The sequence below is a fragment of the Scardinius erythrophthalmus genome (genome assembly GCF_964197995.2).
Source record: "Scardinius erythrophthalmus genome assembly, chromosome: 10".
Taxonomy (NCBI): domain Eukaryota; kingdom Metazoa; phylum Chordata; class Actinopteri; order Cypriniformes; family Leuciscidae; genus Scardinius; species Scardinius erythrophthalmus.
Genome location: NC_138230.1, coordinates 15647799 through 15663980, shown reverse-complemented (window position 1 = coordinate 15663980; position 16182 = coordinate 15647799). Strand labels below are relative to the sequence as shown.

The following is a 16182-nucleotide window of genomic DNA, read 5'->3' as shown; positions in this document are numbered from 1 at the left end:
GCTTCTGGTTTTCAGTTTGCCCTTTCAAAGGTCAAAGGTCACATTATAACTTTTAGAAGCTGATGATATTCGACTTCACATCGGAGAGGTCACCCATGCGATGTATTGTTTTATATCATCAGGGTTGACGTCACAGACACTAAGTCTGCATGTGTGTGTGTAAACAGCGTATTTACACACAGTATTGTCTCTGCATGCACACAGATAAAACGTGCCGTTGTGTGTTACACATGACATGCACACACGGGCAAACATGCCTGCGGAATATATGACGTCACTGATGCTCTTGTGTGTCCGAGTCGATGTATTTTGTTGTCAGTCATTAGTGATTATGGAAATCTGTTAGTCTTTCTGCCTGTGTATTGTTGTAGCATTGAGATACAGATAAACTCATCAGTTCAGGGGCTTCCGATAACAAAGTGTAAAGAGATGTTTGGGAAGACAAGATTGTGTTTGTCTAATTGTATTTTATTGTCTGTCTTGTCTTAATCTTTACAGCACTGCTAATGCAAACACACCTGCTGCACTGTATTGTTACACACACACACACACACACACACACACACACACACACACACACACACACACACACGTTGGGTTTCCATGTTTAATGGGGACTTTCCATAAACAATACTGCACAAACTGTATATATTCTATCCCCTATCCCCACTTTCTGCATTTTCTTTTCACATTTTCAAGAAAAAAACATAATTTCGAATTATTTATAAGCTGTCTTGTTCCCAAATGTCTCCACAAGGTTAAAAATGACTGGTATTGTGGGGACTCACCACAAACTCTTTATGCAAATTATAAGTAGGCCATGACATAACAATCTTAGTATGTAGACAGGATTTGTTCGTCAAACAGAAACTAAAAGGGGTGATTTATGCTTTGTAACTTTGTTTATTTCTCTTAAGTTTACGTCTCTTGTGCTCACCAATGTTGCATTTATTGGCTCAAAAATGCATAAGCAGTAATATTGTGAAAAGTTTCTTCTTATAAATCTTTACACTCACTTTTGATCAATTGAATGCATTCTTGCTAAATACATGTATTCATTCCCTTTAAAAACTCCAGACTTTTGAACTAAATAAAATATGGAATATTACAAAATATCTTTCACATATAAACTACATCACATGTTGTTTTCTGTTCTTTTGTACAGTATCAACAAACAGATATGCTTTGGAAAATGTACATCTTTGAATCAAATACTTGAGTACAAGTCTTGCCCAGACTTGACTTGAGTTATTGTAATGGGGCAACTTGGCAAAGCTAAGTCAGCTCTGCACTTCTTGGTCTAAACCACATCTTATATTTCCTCTTCACATCACATGCTCTCGATAAAAAGTTTCCGTGGTGTTTTGCTTCAACCCTTACTTACTTCAGCCCCTGTCAGCAAAGGTAAGTGTCTTTAAAGCAGATTTTTAAAATCAAATCGCTTTCTGTTTGGTTTGGCTAAATATCTTTTCACTAAAATGTTGCATTAAATGAATTTATGAGACTGGAAAATGAATGCATTTTAGCAATGTAACAGTCACGGTGCATTTCAGAACAAATCAAACCTAAATCTTAAAATGTCCTTTTTACAGATGTCTGAGGGAAATCAAAGCGAATGGTAATACCGCATACATTTCTGTAACCGTTGATATCATGTATGCTCCTTTTACAACATGCAGTTTCACAAGACAATGATAATTCAAATTTAAATTAAGTACTTTTGTTGAAATTGGTTTGAAACCTTCTGAAACCTTAATGGGTTTTCTACAGCCATTGCAAAGTGAGAATCGATCATTCACTGAACGAGGATGAAATAAACCATGTGACCAGCAGGAGAGAGTCAGCTCTGGAGTGTCTTGAAAGACATGACATACATTGTAGCCTGGTAATATTCTGGTTTTATTCTGTACTTTTAAACAAACCTGAATGATTGGCATAAAACACAATTACATAATGTTAAACAAATATGGAGAACAGTTCTGTTTAGGGAAATGTCTTACTTGGAAATGTCTCACTGAATTCCTCACAAAAGGCATATTTAGTTGCTTAATAGGTGTTTGCTGCATTCTTTACAGGGTGATCTGCCCAACATCGCTCTGTTGGCTTCAGGAGGAAGTGAAAGAGCGATGGTGGGTTTGCTGGGATCACTGGTCGCTCTGTTTCAGGATGATCTGTTGGACTGCATGCTGTATCTTGCTGGGCTCTCTGGATCTACCTGGTAAATTAGCAAATACATGCTCCTCAAATTCAGCTCATCCGAATATTAACAAATGCCGAAACTTTTTTTCTTCATAAGGTGCATGGCGTCTTTATACAAAGTACCAAATTGGTCCAGCAAGCTAAATGAAGTGAAGGATGACTTCGAACAGAGACTTATAAATGGTGACGTCAGATTCAAGGACAAATTGTCGACACTCAAAAAATACTACACACAAAAAGACAATTTCAGTCTGACAGACATCTGGGCAATGCTGTTTATAAGCGAAATTGTGAAAGAGGTAAGAGAAAGGGATATCCTATGTTTAAAGCACATAATTGAACACATTTAATAATTGAACACGCTCAAGGGCACCTCAGTCATTTCTTGCCGATATTGAGACTTGAGCCCGCAACCTTCGGGTTACAAGTCCGACTCTCGAGCGTTAGGCCAATATTAATTTGGAAAGCATGATACATTTTTTCAGAGTTCTCAGTGAATAGAACATTCAAAGGAACAGCATTTATTTGAAAAGACACTCACTTTTTAACGGTAGTGAATTTTTCTACACAGACACACACGCACACCAACAGACACACAATATTTACGTAACTATTTGCGCTGATTTTAAGTTTTTCTACAGATAGATAACAGTACTTTTACCAGTCAGAGGAGCCAACACAGCAAAGATCCATATCCCATCTACACCGTGACTGATATGCAGAGCAGATATGATCAACTAAAAGCAGGTAATATCGGTGTGTTTGTGCGTTGTATGTGTTTTCACTGTGTCTGAGACTTACAGTGTTCTGCCATAGAGAAATTTGTTGAGATCACGCCACATGAGACTGGCTACTCCATTAGTGGGGCCTTTGTAGATACCTCCTGTTTCGGAAGTCGGTTTTGCCAAGGGGTTAAAATAAAAGACCAGCCTGAGATGGACATGCTGTTCCTGCAAGGTGGGCTGAAACAACACATACTTATTTATCTTTTAGTTCACCTCCCATTCACTTGTCTATTTCGTTGCTTGCTGAATTTATTATTTTTTTCTGCAGGTATGTGTGGTAGTGCTCTTGCTGACCCAGAAAAAATACTGGAGGCACTGTTACATTTCATCAAAGGTAAGTCCACTTTGTTCATATTTGCCAAGTTTTAAAAAAGACAAGGCTTAAAGGGGCTATATGCAACTTTTTCCCCAAAATAAACGTAACAATAGCCTTTTTATTTGACCATGTATGACTCAAACATCTCCTGATGAGCATACTGACACCTTGTCAGCTCACAGTGGGTGCACCTATAAGCCTGTATCCTATTTTTCCTATTTTCTGTCGGGTCGGATTTTTTGCGCGCTGTCTGCGGATGTGACGTCAAGCGCGTTCATGTTAAACGTTTCCGATCACTCTGCCACCACCGCTAGTCAGCAAACAAACATAGTTTCTCAAACAATATATGTATTTGACTGTTCTTACCTCTGTAAACATAATGTTGACTTCTTTGCAGCGGATGACTTGTGAAGCGTGCACGTATGAGAGCGAGCAGAAAGGAAGAGCAGTTCTGTTTTTTTGACCACAGGTGTCAGTCGCGAGTTTAAATTTCAGAAAAAAGCATATAGCCCCTTTAAGCCTAGTCCCAGATTACAATGCATGTTTAAACTACCGTATCTTAACTGAAAGCAACTTGCCCTGACATGTCTTTAAATATGTTCTTGTATTTCAAGATGCACACCAGTAATGTTTTTTCTAAGGCACGTTTATAAAAGCTACTTAAAGGAAGGGTAGGTGATTTGTTCCAGAAACATTATATATATATATATATATATATATATATATATATATATATATATATATATATATATATATGAGCAATATCACACGTACGGTGTACATTTTAGGACATCCTCAGACCTCAGACATATGAAGACAAGGCATCATGCCTCAGACTAAAAGGCTTTTGTTTATGTATGTATAGGCTATATATATATTATATGCTTTAATTAAATGTTAAAACATGCACTCGCAAATGCATGATCTCTTCTGTATGCAACATAATTAGTGTAACATTTAATTAAAGCATATATATATATATATATATATATATATATATATATATATATATATATATGCTATGTATATATTATATGTTTTAATTAAATGTTAAAACATGCACTTGCAAAATGCATGTACTCTTCTGTATGCAACATAATTAGTGTAACATTTAATTAAAGCATATATATATATATATATATATATATATATATATATATATATATATATATGCTATGTATATATTATATGCTTTAAATGTTAAACCATGCACTCTCAAAATGCATGTTCTCTTCGGTATACAACATAATTAGTGTAACATTTAATTAAAGCATATATATATATATATATATAAATATATATATATATATATGCTATGTATATATTATGTTTTAATTAAATGTTAAAACATGCACTTGCAAAATGCATGTACTCTTCTGTATACAACATAATTAGTGTAACATTTAATTAAAGAATATATATACAAGTTTTATTTGCTCATTTAAAAACTTAGATGCCATATTTCAACTAGCTAGTTTGTATGTTGGCAAACTATCGTGGAGTTAAAGCGTTCTTTCGAGCTATGAACCGCGTACATGTGACGTCATATGGGGCGGGGCAATGCGAATCTCCAAACTCCACTTGAGCAGAGCCCGTCTACGGAGAGCCTTGGCACTTCCTATTAGCCCCATTGTATTGATCTTGGTTGCAGTTCCATTAGAATTCCACTGGAGGTGATCACGGGCGAGTGCAGACTGAATGGGAGTCTATGGGGCTAGACGGCTAAATGTGTCTCTTTCACCCGATTGCCGTTGAGAAATCTCAGATTTTATTGTAGGTTTTGCAAGTTCAACATGGGTTATAGGTCGAAAGTTGAATGAGCGAGTTCTTATTTCTTTTCGATTTCTTACAGGTTGAGTTGTTGTTGCCCATAACACACTAGCATTCTGCTAATGACGTCAGCATTCTGACGTCAGCATTATAAGACACAGCCATCTTAACCGTTTACATACTGGTAACTATATTCTCAGAAGGCGAAGCACTGCTACTTCTGCGGAGCTCGCTATTGCTACTAGCCTCTCCGAAAATTGCCTATCCTTTTAAATGTCATAGCTTAACTAAGGCCTACTCCTGGCTTAATCTAAGTTTGAAACCTAATCTGTTTGTGAAACCAGGCCATTGCAAAAAACAGTAATACTGTGAAATATTATTACAATTTGAAATAACTGTTAATACATTGTAATGTAAAAATGTAAATATACAACCTGTTCTTTTTAGACCTAATGTTGCATGAGCTGGACATAATGGGTGACCAAGCATCTTCAGAAATAAATCAAACAGACGTTCACTCCCTCAGTGATCCACGTGTGGAAGAGGCTGGCAAAGTGCTTTTGACACTTGTGGAACTCAATCTGCTGGTCTTAAGAGAGGAAGACCCTTCATCTCACATTCAAACCCTGATTGACTCCCTGAGTATCCATCACATTATATCCAAAACATTGAGTTACGTGGGTATGAAAATGAGAAACATGCTTTATTACTTTGATTAAACCCACTTTAAAATCCTGCCAACTTTAGACTCAGATCCACTTCAATGTGTCCAATGTGTGCTAGATATTCAGAGCATGATTTAATTATGCTATGTATTTCAGAAGAGCTGGACAAAGAAAAAAAAGAGAAACTAATCACCATGTCAAAACACGTGAATAAGAAGAACATTAAGGAATACACACAATATATATGCAGCCTGCATTCATGCTGGAATCCGACATGTGAGTTTTCCCTTTTTTTGCATATTATGCGACTCAAAACCCACTTTACTTGTAATCTATTCTGTAATTTGTCTCTGTAATTGATATTGTGATCAGTGGAGTAAGAAAATCCAGCTGATTTAGTTATTTTACATGTTGATAAAAAAGGACCTATTACATTTAGTAGCTTTTGGAAATCATTCTCTCATTTTAGGCATAGAGATATTGACTATCATTCGTAAATGCATTGAGTTTGTTGCTCTCAGGATCTGGGGCACAACATACAACTTTCTGTACAACATGGCAGGTAAGCTAAATTATTATGTAATAAATTTAATTTATTAAAATGTAGTAGTAAATATTAATAGTAAAATGTATATAACATTATATATAATAACAAATTTAATATAAAACTACTAGAGTTAAGTGCACATTGAGTTTAGTAAACTCTGACATTTGTAGCAATGACAGCATGTCTAAATGGCCGTAGACTTATACTGTAGTACATTTAAAGTCAGAGGTGAAGCTTCATCTCTTGGAGATGTCTAGCTGTTGTCTTTCTACCTACAAATGTCTCATATTGAAATTTTATTAAATGAAGAAGGATTTAAATATTTTACCATCATCCCCAGCAAAGGAGGCTTCCCCCTCCATCTTTAAAGAGGAAAAGAGGCATTATGCTGATGCTGGGTTTGACATCAACTCACCTTTTTTACCACTGCTGAGGAAAGAGAGACACATTGACATCCTTCTCTCCCTCGATTTCAGTGAGACAGATCCATTCGAGGTGCAAAAATTGCATACTGTTTTTTTTTCTTATTAACCAGAATGGCGTATACTAAATAGTAATAATGTCCCCCTCCATGCACATTGTCTATTATACACACTGTTTTTAATTCACAGTCACTGATCAAGACCAAACACATTTGCAAAGACCTAGACATTGATTTCCCTGAAATCCCTGAAGTATCAGAAGAGGATAAATCTGCTCCAAATGACTTTTATGTGTTTGAAGGCCCCAAGGCACCAACTGTTATTCATATTCCTCTATTCAATATCAAGAATTGTGGTGATAAAGGTAATTGTCCAACTACTGCTTTGTGATTGTTGAAATGTTCAAATTGTCATGTTATTATCATTATTAATAATAATGATAATAATAATAATTTATATATTTAACAATAATGTATAAATGGATATTCATTCACAATGAAGGATTTTATAATCATATGAAAAACTGCAATATGCAGAAGAGCCAATCATGAAAGCTCACATCAAATGTCTTAAAATGTCTCTTTTAATAGAAGAAATTAGAAAATGGAGGAAAAGATATAAAACCTTACAACCACCCTACAACCGTAAAAGGATTGATGACCTACTGGAGAAAGCTGAAATGAACATCAAAAATAACACAGACAACATTCTGACAGTGATCAAACGGAAGACATCACATTTTGGTTCCATTTATTGATTCTCAGGTGTGAAACTCGCTGGCTTTAGGTAAGAAGAGGTAGTTAGAATGAGAGGGTTTGAGAGAGAGAGAGAGAGAGAGAGAGAGAGAGAGAGAGAGAGAGAGAGAGAGAGAGAGAGAGAGAGAGACAAAATATGCAGATAAAAACATATTGTGTAACATACAAGAGATATGGAATTGTATTTGTTGTTATTGTGTTAATGGGTATGAATATAGGCCTACTAATGCAAGTCCTCCTGTGGTGAAAATCAAGTTTTTAATGTTGTTTATGTGGTGTTTTTAAAATGCTTTAAGACAAACACCATTGCTGAGTATTTTCTTCTTAAAACTGCAGTGAAAAAAAAAGACGATTTGAAATCGATGGTGTTTCTCATGTCACAAACTACCTTGTAACCAATCACGTCAAGGTGAGGGCAGGCTTTAGCATATCATTAACTAACCGCTCTGAAGCAGTGAAGTCTTAAGAGAAGCCAGGTCATCCCGGTACATTTTTCTGCTAATATGAAAAATCGGGCACATTTAGCAATCGGGTGAATTATGTATTTGACGTATATTACTATATGATGAACTATATGCTTTTCTCCACTAATTTTGTTTGATGGTCAAAGCGTTTCCTAAGATGCTGATTATTAGAAAGCAGCTGTCTGACTATGAGATGGTGAACGAGAACATGGTTTGTGTAACATTAGCAACACATTATTAGCTATTTGATAACGTAGTCAAGCCCATTGCTAATTATATTAATTACTGTTATGTGTCCGAAGTTGTAGAGACGCATTTTGATACATCGACTTGTAGACGAGCCTGTATGAGTGAGTGGAGGCGGGGGCTCATTTACATATTCATAGATCCGCAAATACTAAATGAGGCAAGGGTGTAGAGTTACATTCAAGCTATTTTAAGGCATGAATACAATTTCTTCACAGGAAAAAACACTTAAATATGCCATTTTGGTGATCAAATATGAGTTTTAAGGGATAAGATTATTGACTACAGGGAGACTTTAATATATAGCCTAATATATAAAATATGTGACTGACTACTTATAGGCTATTCAAGTTCCTTTAAAAGTTTCTCCCACAGTTTTTGGCATGAAACCTGATGCAACAATAGGGCCTTCAGTCTAATCAACTGAAAGCACATAATATTCTGTAACCAAGTTGTAACTCTTTCTAAAAAAATTGTTTTTTTCACGTGTCCTTCAGTTCCTCACCTGCATTTGTGTGAAATTATATCACAGATTAGTGCATCATAATCAAACAAGAATAATAGAAATTGCTGTTGTTTTTATATTAGTTGAGTCGTTTTTTGCATTTATTATAATCAATGGATCATTTGTAATGTTATACTGGTTTGGGATATGGGAATAAGTGATGAGTACAGAAGTAAAATATATATTTTTATTTTAGTAATCAATCAAAGTAGCAACATGTTGTATAAATACAAACACACCTATGAGATCCACTGATTTTTTTTTACCCAAAATCTATATATCAAAAAAAATTATAACATTGATATTGAAGCAACTATCATGATTAATCAACTTACATGCTTTCATTTTAAATGTAAAAATGTAATAAAACCTACAATAAAACTGACCAAAAAATAGTCTTCAGTTGTTTTCTGTGGAGAGCGTCCATACTTTACAAATTTTATTTAACGGATGATTTTAATCAAAGCAGTTTACAGTTCAGCAATACTATAACAACCATCCGCAGAGATGCAAAGTTTAGTTTCTGGGAGGAATGTATAAATCCATCATTTTAAAGCTGTTGAATGGTTACCAGTTACAAATGACACTGATCTGATTTTCCTTGAGAAAATATATTTTCAATGAGCCAAGACTGGTGTTAATCGGTTTTGAATTTGAGGGCAAAGATCCCTGTAACAAAAAAAAAAAAAAAAGACAGATATAAAGATAAATTAACTCTGATTGCAAGAATAATTTACATATCTTGATGACCATGAATGAATCCATATCTGTAATCAGAAAGAATAAATTCTTCAAATACTCACTTTAAGGTAGGATCCTTCTCAAGGTCTTTTGGAGGAATATTTGCATGTGCACAGACTGGACTGTGCTCCTGGAGCTGCTGTTTAAGATTATTAATTTCTTCACTCCATTTTGTCTTTTCACCAGCAAAATTACCTGAATAAAAGCAAGAGAGAGAATTATCGACACCTTTTTTGTTTGTTATTATGTTTTCTTTGTGAATCATGGCAGAGTCGACGAAGAAAGCGTGGCTCTGCATGAGTGGTATTTACGACAGTAACATTAAATACAAGTACTCCACAGTGACTCTAGGGGGCGCTGTTTGAAAAAAACGGAAACTGCATAGTGTGCCTTTAAAGGGTTAGTTCACCCAAAAATGAAAATTATGTCATTAATGACTCACCCTCATGTCGTTCCAAGCCCGTAAGACCTGCGTTCATCTTCGGAACACAGATATTTTAGATTTAGTCCGAGAGCTTTCTGTTCCTCCATTAAAGTCAATGGACGTGTCACTGTTCACGTCCAGAAAGGCAATACAGACATCATCAAAGTAGTCCATGTGACATCAGTGGCTCAATCTTAAGTTTATCAAGCGTCAAGAATACTTTTTGTGCGCAAAAACAAACAAAAATAACGACTTTATTCCACTATTCATTTCCTTCTCTCTGGGCCTCGTAGTGTTTTTGCGCAGTGTTGCACGTCATCACGCATCACACATGACCAGCGTCGGCCAATAGTGAGCCTACGTGGTGACGTGCAACACAGACGCGCTGCGCAAAAACACTACGAGGCCCAGAGAGAAGGAAATGAATAGTGGAATAAAGTCGTCATTTTTGTTTGTTTTTGCGCACAAAAAGTATTCTCGTCGCTTGATAAACTTAAGATTGAGCCACTGATGTCACATGGACTACTTTGATGATGTCTGTATTGCCTTTCTGGACGTGAACAGTGACACGTCCATTGACTTTAATGGAGGAACAGAAAGCTCTCGGACTAAATCTAAAATATCTTAAACTGTGTTCCGAAGATGAACGGAGGTCTTACGGGCTTGGAACGACATGAGGGTGAGTCATTAATGACATAATTTTCATTTTTGGGTGAACTAACCCTTTAAGGACGGTGAGCTAGGGTACGAGACTTCTTGGAGACCACAAGGGGGTGCTAGGTGGTCAGTAAAAAAAAAAAGAATTTACAGTTTAACATAATTATAAACACATTTACTGAAGTTGATATTACTGTTTCATTCTTCCTTTTCTATGGATAGTGGGTGGAAAATGTTCTTTTTTAATTATTTAATTAATATAGAATCTTAAATTATAATAATTATCATAATTGAAATGTTATATTAATGTTTTGATGTCAATCAATATATTAATATTATTATATACTCTATAATTTTTTTATTTTAGAAATATGTTGTCCTTATAATATCATTCAGAATAATTTTCTCACACATAAATGGGTCTCTGTCCCTGAAAATATAGCTGCCTTTAAAATTCAGTTTATATCATTGATGTTATTCCTTGCATATTCAAACTTACCATCAATGTCACTCTTCTCTTTCTCCACGACTGTAACATCATTATTCAACGCTGCCTATGAAACACACAACACAGAGGAAGATGGTTAGAAATGAGGGCTAAACTATAGCATAAAACATAAAACACCCCATCAGCATTATGAGTTTCTTTAACATTACCTAAAGTAGATACCAAAACACATTTCTTTTCAAACTATTCTTTTTTTAAAGGTGCAGTAAGCAATTTCTGAGGAAAGTGGATCGGACTGAGCACCACAACACACTTGTAGCCAATCAGCAGTAGGGGGCGTGTCCACTCAGAGAGGTACATTTGAATAAAAACAAAGAGATGGCTGAGAGACATTACAAAAGAGGAAAGATCAGAGGAATATATCACTGAAAAAAGAAGGTTTATGATAAGGCAAGAGCTTTAGGAACTGTGTTAAAGGGGTGGTTCAGGATTTTGGACATCGGACCTCATTTCCAAGTTAGCCTGGGTGTTATTTATCAGTTGAGACAGTTTTCAAAAATGTTCACCCAGTCCTTCCAGTTGCATAGTTCGCCGGTGCTAGGCTAGCGCGAGTCAACGGTAACTGCTAGCTTGCCATTAAAACAGTTTTACCCACTCCACAGTACACCAAAAGCAAATAAATTATAACGCCAGACTATCGATGTAAATGTCTGTTGAGAGAATAATGTTAGAAATCAAACTACCCTTCCATCGCATTGCACAGGGCTCCAGACTAACTTTTTTTATTAGGAGCGCTGTAGCCCCTGACTTAAAATTTTAGGAGCGCAAGCAGAAAATTTAGGGGCACACCTTAAATCACCTTGCAATGCAATTATTCACATTTTCCCCCAAAATAACTGTATTACTGACAAATGCTTTGATAATAAATAGCCTTAACGTACAGAAATTACAATGTGCAGTTTTATTTTAAGTTCACAGGGCTCCAGACTAACATTTGAGGGCAGCGGCACTAAGTTCTACAGAAAGTATTTGGTAGCACTGTGGGATGACCAAGCACTGAGCTTAATTTGAGGTGTATAGATAAAGTTAACTTTAATTATTATCATTCATAATGTCTTAATATTAATTCAAAAGCAAAATGAGTGACAAAATATATATTAGGGAGTGAAAATAGCCAGTAAGCGTCCTCTGCAGCTATGTTTACAATAGTAATTTAATCTTTATCTTCTTTTTTTTTTTAAATAAGTGTGAGTTTCCCTACTTCTTGAAACTTTTAGTTTTATAAATAGGTCTTTAAAGGATGAACAAAAAATGTTTGGTCAACACATTATTAAAAATAACATTTAAATATGATAATATAGTTTTGAAGTGCTGGAAAAATATGTGTAGGCTACTGTTATAACCACAGTATACCATAGTTACAGTTAGTGTTACTACAGTAAATCCAAGGTGATTGTTGCTAATCTGTGGACCTAAAGCCTTCAATAACTTGTTCGCTCATTGCACATGTTTCTCCTGGTTTCCACGTCAGCGCTGTTTGATCTTATATGGTTTATAACAGAGAATTCTGCGTCAAATCTGAATGTTTCTCACTGGATCTCGCAGCAATGTTATTAATTCTGTCGCGAACTCAATGGATTTCTTCACTGGATCTCCACGATGTAACTGTTTCGCGTGATCGCGATTGGCCCGCGACTGGCGAGGAGCTCTGCGCTGTCTATTATTGGTTCGAACTATTAAACGGTCTGTGAAGCAGAATGAGTGCTGAGTAGCGCAGTTTTTTCCACTTTCATTTTGTTTTTATTTATTAACATGTCACGGCATACTCTATGCTTGAGGCTGAGATTGAGTGTTTAAACTGCGAAGTGCCTGCACTGTCTGCAAACTTCGTTTTCCCCGCAGTTCTGGGGTAGCCACTGCAACATTCGCAGCTCATGGAGTTCATCTCCTTACAGTACCTCAACCAGCTGAATTCTCGTAGCCAGTCTTCCCGAAAATAGTGGGTTCAGGCCTTTATCACCTTACAAACCTCTGACTCTGAATCATCATCATCCGATTGTGTCTGTCCGTGACATTGATATTTGTCTCCGTCTCCTTCCCACGGACGTTTACGCGCGCTCGATTATCTCTAGGACCCTCCCCCTCCACACATTAGCCAGTTACAGTGGCCATTCCCTATTCTTCTCACACTCATTGGCCTGCCACACATTCCAGATTCATTGACGCGCCCCTTCCACGTTTAACGTGAAAAAATAAAAAAATAAATTACTGGTCGCACATGTGCGACTGGGTGTAAAATTCAGTCGCACACTCTCAAATTTTGGTCGCAGTCTGGAGCCCTGTTGCAATAGTTATACTTTGTTCTCTGTATTTATTAGCACAGTCTACAGCAGCGGCGGATTGATATTAAGTTACCTAGGTAACCGAGACTACAACTAGCTAGCTAGACGTCCCGGCTGTAGTCCGCTTCTGTTCTGTGTTTACTTTTCGGCGCAGTACTAACCGGAGCAAAGTAAAATTCCGCCGCTGCTGAGAAACTAGTTCCTGTAAATGTAATGCGATCATTGAGATGCAAGAGTAGTTTGATTTCTAACATTATTCTCTCAACAGACATTTACATCGATAGTCTGGCGTTATAATTTATTTGCTTTTGGTGTACTGTGGAGTGGGTAAAACTGTTTTAATGGCAGGCTAGCAGTTACCGTTGACTCGCGCTAGCCTAGCACCGGCAAACTATGTAACTGGAAGGACTGGGTGAACATTTTTGAAAACTGTCTCCACTGATAAATAACACCCAGGCTAACTTGGAAATGAGGTCCGATGCCCAAAAATCCTGAACCACCCCTTTAATATTAGAAAAGCTTTCCAGTGCTGGAGAGACCTAAGGCCTGAAAACGTACGCAGAGGTTGTGTTGTTTCTGCTCCACACGTGAGTAACGTTAGTTTTGCTATGTTTCACAGAACCCAGACATGCTGTGGTTGTAATGTTAGCTATAATAACAGGACAGTTTTGAGTGTCATTGTTTGTCTGGAGCTGCTGGCGACCGACAACAAACGCTTGTATATAGGCCTATCTACTGTATGTTAATTTTTGTATTGTCATTTATTTGTTATTTAAATGTATTTTGCTTTGCCTAAGCTATGATAGAGACATCCACTCTTTCATTGCTTGGTCGAGCATTTTGAGGACATAGCAATGAAGGGAATGTGTATTGTTTGTGTTAAATAACACCCGTGTTTCTCTCACTGCACCTTTTAAAATGAAAGGTGATAGGATACGACGTCGTTGATTAAACTTGTGTGGTAACTTACTGCCAGTTCAACAGGTTGTTAGTTGTTAAACCTGCTCTACGGCTGAGTGCCAGTGCCTTGCCCAGCAGATAAAGTATATTTAATTATGCAAATATATATAACTACAAGCATTTGAACCAGGAAAACTAAAATTGACTGTACACTTTCCTGACAGAATAATTCATCTTTTACCAAAATGTAAATCAAAGTTACTAATAAGCCTACATATAAACAGTGTATATATGAGAATTGTAAATAGTATTTTGTAAATATATACAATTTCGCAAATTTTCCTTAGGGAATAATCTCTCTCTCTCTCTCTCCATATATATATATATATATATATATATATATATATATATATATATATATATATATATATATTCTCTATCTATATAAATAATATATTGATCGACATTACTCACTGCTGAATCCTTGCATGCTTGAACCTCTTTGTCCTTTTTCTCCTTAGCAGAGGTTAATTTCCCGACCTCATCCTGAAGTTCCTTGACCTCCTTCTCTGCGTTGTCCATCTCCGTCTGTGTCTGGTCAACTGCTAAATTGTGATTTTCTAGACCCAGGTCTGTTTCTCTCACCGCTGCCTGTACGAACTCCATTTCGTTTGCTAGTTTGTTTACCAACTCCCTTTTAAGATGCATATATCCCAGCAGGGCCATGATCATAACTATGACTAAACCCAGGATCAGGGGCCAGCATGACCTCTTCTCCATGGCTATGTGTATGTCCTAAAGATTTTTTAAAATCAAATTATAGAGTTTGATAATCAGGTTCTATTTCCTATATATATCTAAAACAAAATACCTACAGAGAAACAGAGAAAACAATGAATTTACAGTTATAATGACACATTTAAAATAACAATTAATATTACAGTCAGTCATAGACACTATATAAAAAATAATGAATTTACACTCATAACAATAGGCCTACATTTGTTTTTAAAACAACAACAATCAATTTACAGTAATAATGACACATTTAATACAAATTATTTGAATGATTATAAATAGTCTCAGTCATAGGGGAAGTCAAGTGTGAAACCAACCAACATAAATGCGGAGGTATATCCCTTTCCATACCGCAGTATTTGTTTAACAAAATTTTACAACTCTGCTGAAAAAATTGCTAAGACCAGCAATGAAGCTTAGGCTGGCAGCAGATTTGCTAAACCTATCCCAGACTTGCTAAAGTCTTTGCTGTTTAAGTTGGTCTTTAAGTACCACAAATCCCTCTAAAAACAGAAAACAGACCAGCAAACCACTTTATAGGCTATGTTTTTCCTGCCGTCTAGAGCCATACACTCCAAAACATTGACATTCAAAACATTCAAAATAATATTTTGTAATTATTTGACATGCATATTAGAAGCTTATTACATATTTCAGCACTACATGTACAAGAATAAGAATGTGTCATTCAAATGAGTGCAATGAAACTCACCTTCGCCAAGAGACTCTGAAGAGTATCGTAGTTGCTAAAAACAAAGGCTGGTTGGGAGTGGACAGATATAGCCTATTAAAACTGCCGCTCACTGAACACAATATCACAAAAGATAAAGCGCTTTACAGTTGTACATAGCAAAGCGCTATATAAATGCCTAAATCATTCATTCAAAAGAAGCACAAAACAACAGAAAAAAGCAAGAGTAAAATAAATATATTACCTCTGTACACCTATCCTTCTCTTATACTATAGGCTACCGTGATCTTTCCTTTCCCCTCTCAGTCATTCAAACGTGACGAGTCGGACCAGTTAAGCAACAAATATTCATTTCTGGTTTTATATTTCTAGCCATGACAAGTGACCCATTTGCAAAATGAAGTTGGTCTCTCACGGCCATCTGACCATATATATCAGTTTCTTCTTCTTTTTTTCCACCTTTTTTATATTGCTTTTTAATTTTTTTATTGCTTTACATGTTTTAGC

General features: G+C 36.1%; 2 protein-coding genes across 3 annotated transcripts; one reads left to right on the top strand and one right to left on the bottom strand.

The window, feature by feature from the left end:
- Positions 1 to 1290: 1290 nt before the first annotated feature.
- Positions 1291 to 8748, top strand: pla2g4c (phospholipase A2, group IVC (cytosolic, calcium-independent)). Its single transcript, XM_081375660.1, has 14 exons — positions 1291 to 1404; positions 1593 to 1618; positions 1771 to 1885; positions 2076 to 2218; positions 2297 to 2498; positions 2841 to 2946; positions 3016 to 3156; positions 3253 to 3318; positions 5518 to 5751; positions 5895 to 6011; positions 6205 to 6297; positions 6623 to 6777; positions 6894 to 7068; positions 7295 to 8748. The coding sequence occupies exons 2-14, from the start codon at positions 1593 to 1595 to the stop codon at positions 7459 to 7461; spliced, it is 1740 nt and encodes a 579-aa protein (XP_081231786.1). The 5' UTR covers positions 1291 to 1404; the 3' UTR covers positions 7462 to 8748.
- Positions 8749 to 8823: 75 nt separating this feature from the next.
- On the bottom strand, positions 8824 to 15962 carry LOC308696765 (uncharacterized protein). Of its 2 annotated transcripts, XM_081375662.1 has the most exons (6): positions 15920 to 15962; positions 15697 to 15787; positions 14661 to 15057; positions 10996 to 11050; positions 9478 to 9610; positions 8824 to 9343 (listed from the first exon to the last, which is right to left on the bottom strand). In XM_081375662.1, the coding sequence occupies exons 3-6, from the start codon at positions 14964 to 14966 to the stop codon at positions 9292 to 9294; spliced, it is 546 nt and encodes a 181-aa protein (XP_081231788.1). In that variant the 5' UTR covers positions 14967 to 15057; positions 15697 to 15787; positions 15920 to 15962; the 3' UTR covers positions 8824 to 9291. The 2 variants fall into 2 exon arrangements, with proteins under 2 accessions (XP_081231788.1, XP_081231787.1); XM_081375661.1 differs by having other exon boundaries at positions 15697 to 15954.
- Positions 15963 to 16182: the final 220 nt, after the last annotated feature.